Raw genomic sequence first — 6,962 nt, 5'->3', positions numbered from 1 at the left:
CAGGCTCCATCACAGCATCAATTAAGGTCTCCAGGGGCCAAAATAGGGCTACTGATTGGTCCAAACTTCACAGTGGGCGTGTATCATCCGCATCATTAGGCCCACTGTATATTTCTATCTTGACTCAAATCAAATTCCTGCGGTAGCCTATTATTATTATTATTATTATTATTATTATTATTATTTTATGGCCTCACCTCCAGTTGGATCTCAAATCAAATCGATGTGAATGGTGGACCTGTAACCAGCTGTAATGATCATATTAGCAAGGCTAAGATATCCAAGTGCCTCACTCTATTTGCTTTTAAGGTGTGTGATGTATGACTGAACTTTATCAGACACTTGGACAGACGTCATGGTTTGCTGTGAGTTTTTGACTCCACCCAGGCAGCGAGGTTAATCCCTGCCTGGGTTTTGCATTAGTCTCCTAATTCAGTGTTTTGTGTGTTGCATATTTGAAAGCAGGGAGCCTACCTAATTACTTTTTTCAGCCAACGTCTGTATTTGTCGATATTAGTTATTCAGCTTGTGTTAACAACAGCAGTTCAGTGTTTTCCCGGGCCAGTTTCCCGTGTCAGCAAACACTGCTTCTACACTCCACCCACAGCAATGACTTATGTGTTGACTTAGGCTGCAGGCTTGACATTAAGTTATTCACTGCAACTGGGAGGAATTTTACATCACACAGCTGAACACCTATTATGCAAAATTATGATGAATGCACAAGTCTCTGAAGCTGTTTGGGAGGGATGGACACCATTCCTCCAAAAGATAGAGAGATGGATATTATAGAAGGGCTGCAGCACATAAACCCCTCAATACCCATTTGAGAGTTCAGTGGTGCCAAAACCATAGGCACTGTTCTACAGAGATGAAGAAACGTGATGTGGTCAGATGAGTCATCCTTCACCATTTTCTGGACAATTCGGCAAATGTATGTATGGCATCCACCAAGAGAGCACTACAGGCCTGAATGGTCCCCTATAGTGAGGGGCCTCTGTTATGTGATGGGGGGCATTTTCATGACATGATTTGGCTCCACTTGCCCCCTTAGATTAAAAGCTCACTGCAAATCAACTCAACGTTATTCTGAGTGATCACCTTCATCCTATGACACAACATTTCTATCCTGATGGGAGCGGTCTCTTCCAAGAAAACAATGCCCCCATCCACAGGGCACAAGGGCTCACTTAGTGGTTTGATGAGGATGAAAATGATGCAAATTATATGCTATGGCCTTCAGAGTCACCACATCTCAACCCAGTTGAACACCAATGGGAGATTTTGGACCAACATGATAAATAACATTCTCCACCATCATCATCAAAATACCAAATGAAGGAAAATCTATTGACAGGGTGGTGTTCATCTGTCCAGAGACTTGCTGAATCTATGTTAATGTGCACTGAAGCTGCTCTGGAGGCTTGTGGTGACCCAGCACCTTACTAAGGCACTTTACGTTGGTTTTTCCTTTGTCTCTCCTCTGTACTTTCATAAAAGAAAATAAAAACGTGTGTGACAAAAATCAAGCTATTCCAGATTGTTTCCACATAGCATTGTTTTGTATATACTGGTCTGAAAGTTAGGCTATATGAGATTAAATTTCCATTGCATGTTGAATGGAAGTGGTACTGACAGACAGCACTTGAGAATCATGAGCCACTCAAATAAAAAAGTAGCCATTTCATCTTTATTTGAAAAATTAAAATAAAGTGCTTTTTATATACAGTACAATACAAAAAAGAAAACAAACAGTGATGTATGATACAAAAAAATACAGTTCACAATATTTTTTACATTGGCAGCTGAATTTACAAAACAATTTTACATAAAAACTTTGTTACTTACAATACATATTGACAAGCATCTGAGCGAGTCTTGTACTGTCACAAATAGAAGGCTTGACTGTAGTGGTTCTTTAAGAGGAAACAGACAATGATACTGCAACTGAGTATTGAATGTGGCATTCAGAGTATCTAGGTTATGACCCATATAATAGTTTAGACTCGTAATCAAATAAAATAATGCTCAATACCTGTACATACTTTACTAAATCACTACCGTGTTTATTTGTTATGCACTTGGCAAATTTATTATTGTTCCAATGACAACCACTTCACTATGAGCTGCCATTTGTTTGTGTCTATTAACAGTCAAAGGATGAATTGTTTGTTTCATCACATACTGCCTCAGCTGCTTCCCTGCATGACTGATTAGGGCGATCCAGTCTTTGAAATCCACACAGAGCCATTTTGCATCGCCATTTATAAGAACTGTATTTTAATACTATGCTTATCTATACTTTAAAAAAATCAGCCAGTGGTTATATTTATGTGCTACACTTTAAAGAATAGAAATGTATGCCCTGACTGAGGCTGAAGCCACTGTAAAAGAACAATAATAATAAAAAAACAAAAAAACAAAAAACAAAAAAAACAAACAAACAAAAAAAACAACCTGTTAAGTTCATACAGCACTGACAAGCATATTCACTACTGTTTCTGGGCATGGCCAATCCTGTCACACCAACAGCATTTGGCTCCACAGTATACTACCTGGTTATATTGGGTCAAAGTACTAAATTTTTGTATCCCAAGAGGCACATCTCTTGATTATTACATTTTTTCTTGAAGGCATTATTCATTTTCCCCAAAGGCAGATTTGTCATCAAATCCAGAACCTGCACTGTACTAAGGCTTTCCAATATTATGTGCAAAACTAATGCATTCTGAGTTGAACAACATGCCTTCCTGCACTTACTGTCATTTTTATGAAACTGTAATTCTGCCGGCCACTTTTTCATTGCAGAGAAAAATGTAAATAAGACTTAAATAATATTGTAGTAGTTGAAAAATGCTGTCTTACATTGTTGAAAGAACCTGAACTCATCATTTGTTGGATCACATGGTTTGCATGGTTAGAATATGAAAGTAATCATGATTATTTTTATAAATAAGGAAATCAAAATCATTCCCTATCAAGATAATAATAAAACATAGCTATTATGCCCAGTTTAAACATCAGAATGAAAACTATCGCTTTTCTGGTTGTCTTTCATATCATTTGAACAATCAATCTGTTTGCGGTTCTTAGAAATGAAAGGGAAATTTTCTTCCACTCATGAACCCCCATCAGTTCATGTCTAGATCCGTTACATTAAGTCCAGACTTTACAGTCATAAGTGTCATTAAAACCAGAGAATTATGAATAGGCATAGTAATTAAAGCTTTCTCATATGTCAGTCTGAGAATAGTCACGGATATTTAAAACACAATATGGAAAATGTCAACCTTTTGGCCTACCATCACATAATTATTATATTATCATGTTGAGATAAATTAACATCCAAAGTATTGTTTGTACTGGACCCTCATCCTTTATAATCTGTTTTAGGATGCCAGCCTTTCAGAAATGCATCGTCTCCCACGACCAAATGTCACAAGAATGGCTAGAAATCACTTGCATACTTACAGTTAAGTGTGTGTGTGTGTGTGTGTGTGTGTGTTTGCAATGCCACTGATCCTCAGCAATGCACAGCTCTGACACTTTTGTGCTTACACAGTCTCAAGGTGAGGTTTTTCTTGGTGCTCACCTCACTTCACATTATTTTCTTTGCATAGTCCGCCTGTCTCATGAGCAATTGCATGATAATACCTGGAATGGGGTCTTCCCTTTATCACAGCAGTGATCTAAAACCCTGTTGAGTATCAGACTGACACAGTGTAATATTTCTATCCACTAATATGGCCAAGACTACAAAAGCCTATTTGTATCAGTCATCATTTCAGAGGATATCTTATTCCTTTTTTTTTTTTTTTTTTTGTATGTAGTGTGGAGATCGAGGTGATAAAGTTTCTACACGTCACCGCTGAGCTGATCCCTCATTTGTGCTTTTGCTTTTTACACTTATAACAACCGACGGTCTCTGTCTCTTTGTCAGTGGCTCTTTTTGTCCATTTCACTGGACAGCAAAACTCTTGCTTTCTGAATCCTGGATTTGTACTTGTCATGTTGTATTCTAATCTAAAAATGGGTATGCAACAATGGATGAACACTGTTTTTTAAAAAAAAAAAAAAAAAAAAAAAAAAAAAAAACTGTGAAAAAACTGTGAAAAGACTTTTTTTTTTCCTCACCTGACATACAGTATATTCTGAAGTGGTTGTTTTCCTTCCTAATATATGCATAGCCTAAGTGAAGGATAGGCTCTTACCACGTGATGGTAGTAATAAAAAAAAAAAAAAAAAAAAAAAAACATTGTGTCAACAGTAAATGTGAACAAAGATATCACTCTGCCTTTCAGAGCATTACCAGTAGATCATATGGACGGACTGAGCAGCAATGCTATGAAATTCCACCACCGAATCATAGTTGATCAATAAAACAACATCACCTCTGTGATCATTACATTCCCTCTGTGAGCCTTGTACAAAAGCTTCAAAGGCAATCTGGAACTTCTTAGGTGTGCTTTCAATGCACCTGAACAAGGGGGAGTGACAAAATAATAAAAGAATGAAATTTACATGGACCACAGGGACAAAACAAAAAGACAAAGTGCAAAATCTGTGTAATGAAATGTCACTCCATGAAGATTTTGATGTTTTTCAGTTTTTCTCCCCCTCTTTTAATGTTTTGTCTTTATCAGCAAGTGCACTCTTTCTTCTTAGTTTACAGTGAGTCACTCCACATAATAAAGTCTATCAAAGCTGGCCTCACACAATGGAGTCTTTAATCTCAGAGCCCAGTCTCACTCGAGGCCGAGGGCATGTAGGTGAAATCTCTACATGGCTCTCTCTAAAGTTCAGAGGCCTCTTCTCTTGTTCCGAGAAACTCTTGCTGTTGTCTGGTGAGGAGCACTCGTGTGGTGGAGTGCTGCAGATATAGTTGTCGTTAAGGGTCTGGTAACCCTTATGATCTGAGACAGATGCCGGGACTGTGTTGCCATTCAACGGCAAGTTCTCTGCTGGCTTGCCCACTATTCTGGGCTTCTTCTGCTGTATGTTGGGACATTCTCCCTCTTTGAGCATGGACTTCATGTGGTCACGGTTCCTGTAGACCACAAACAGGGAGAAGACCACCAGGGAAAAAGCAAGGAGTGCACACACCACAATCAGCTCGTTCCAGTAGGTCTTGGTGTTGATCTGTGGGGAGCGGGCCTCCCCAGGCAGGATGATGAGCTCCTCCTGGGACACCTGAGGGGTGTGTGATCGACCTGTTAGGGTACTGTTCTCCTGCTTGGCCTCTCCTCTCACACAATAGTTGGCCAGTAGTTGTCTGAAGCCTTCCTCAACTGACCAGCATTCATAGGTTTCCTGTCTGTCGGCTTGAGCTACCACTACCAGCCCCCCCTCAGGGCTTGGGTAATGGAAGTGACCTGCACTCTCGCTGTACTCCCACCTTCTCTCTGCCAAGTTGGAGCGAAGCTTACAAGGCAGTACTTTGAATGTGTTGGCTGGTATAATGATCACTTGGCATGAAGACATTCCTGTGGAAAGCCACAGTGAGATTTAAGTGAGTGAGTTTTAAAAGAAACTTAAAAGTACCACCGTATCTAATGTGCAGCAAAAAAAAATGAGTAGGATTCAGATAATGATGGTGCAGCACACTGAATAAATTTGTAATCAAGACATAAATTGAAATGCAGAGCACTGAGCTGCAAATCTAAGAGAATTTCGAGAAGAGGAGTTGATTCTACTTACGAGTAGGTGGAGGTTTAGCAAACCGTGGGCTGGGCACTGTCTTGTTGCAAATAACCGATGTGACTGCCTCATCTACATCTTGCTGCCAGAGACTGAAATACATACATTTTTCAGGAAATGGTCTTCAAGTCCATAAGTTCTGGTCTTTTATTCTTTTGCATTTATGTAACTGTTTTATTAGCCGTTTCTAATATTCTGACTACAATATAGTTTGTAGATGACTGTCCAGAGAGATACATACTTGCCTGGTGGAGCCTGTCTGATATCCATACACTGCCTCCCTGTCCAGGCACAGTACGGGTCCCTGGAGAGGACACACTCCCCGCAGCTCTGATAATTAGTGCAGTTAGCTACTGGGACCTCCACCAATCCAGAGAAAGAAGAAACATAAAGCTGACCCTGTGGAGGAGAGGTGACGGGGCAGGGGACAGGAGGGAGCAGTGCCCCAGATACAGTTAGTGGGTTACTATTTTCATCCAGTGTCTTCCTTGTCCTGCCCTGATCTCCATTCAGTACATTTAGCTTTTGTCCATGCAAATTTGAAGAAACAGGGGACCAAAAATCCAAAAAGAAAAAAGATACTTTCCCACCTACGCTTCATCCAGATATTTTTTCTGTTATTTGGCAAGGTTTCCAGTCTTCCATTACCAACACAATGAGGCTGGATGGGTAGCCTATTTTATGGAGGTCAACTAGTCAAAAATTAACATGGAAAACTTGATAGGAAAGGCTCTTTCCAAAGACAATGACATGGATACCCAGCATAATCCACAACCCTCAGAAGTGAAGAGCTTTGTTGGGAACTTTCCTGCCAAAGAACACCGGAAAACTATACCCATCCTCCCATTCTTGGGGGTCCAAGAATTAGGAATTTGAGATGGATAGATGTTGTTCTATGGTAGGAAATAGTTTCCAACAAAACTCTTTGCCCCTGATGGCTGTGGATTATGTTGGTTAACCATGTCATTGTCTTAGAAAAGAGCTGTAGCTGTTAGGTTTTCCACATGTACATTTTTGATGGTTTGAGATCCACAAAACAAACTCATCAAGTCCAATTGTACTTGGGTATCAGGAGAAAGCAAAGATTGCAGCAGACTGGAAGCCTCATCAAATCATAAGCTATCTGAGTGGACAGTAAACCGTTCTGTTATGATAAATTTCTTTCCCCTGATGCAGAAATCTAAGCAGGGTAGCAAAATAGAGTTAAAGACAGACTAGAATTCAAGAAGTGCCACACTTCCAGCTGTTTAAAACCAAGCTGTTTG

The 6,962-nt window shown here is 39.8% G+C and overlaps 1 protein-coding gene across 1 annotated transcript in view; it reads right to left on the bottom strand.

Moving 5' to 3' along the window:
* Window positions 1–1,702: 1,702 nt before the first annotated feature.
* Window positions 1,703–6,962, bottom strand: part of sema4ba (sema domain, immunoglobulin domain (Ig), transmembrane domain (TM) and short cytoplasmic domain, (semaphorin) 4Ba) — a 44,113-nt gene continuing 38,853 nt past the window's right edge. Inside the window, exons 13-15 of the mRNA XM_030054348.1 lie at window positions 5,939–6,096; window positions 5,698–5,789; window positions 1,703–5,483 (exon numbers count right to left, since the gene is read on the bottom strand). Of these exons, the coding sequence (XP_029910208.1) occupies window positions 4,711–5,483; window positions 5,698–5,789; window positions 5,939–6,096 (1,023 nt within the window). The 3' untranslated portion in view covers window positions 1,703–4,710. The remainder of the gene's footprint in view (window positions 5,484–5,697; window positions 5,790–5,938; window positions 6,097–6,962) is intronic.

The sequence above is a fragment of the Myripristis murdjan genome, chromosome 6 (assembly GCF_902150065.1).
Source record: "Myripristis murdjan chromosome 6, fMyrMur1.1, whole genome shotgun sequence".
Taxonomy (NCBI): domain Eukaryota; kingdom Metazoa; phylum Chordata; class Actinopteri; order Holocentriformes; family Holocentridae; genus Myripristis; species Myripristis murdjan.
The sequence above is the reverse complement of the archived record's forward strand: the minus strand, read 5'-3'. Positions and strand labels throughout refer to the sequence as shown.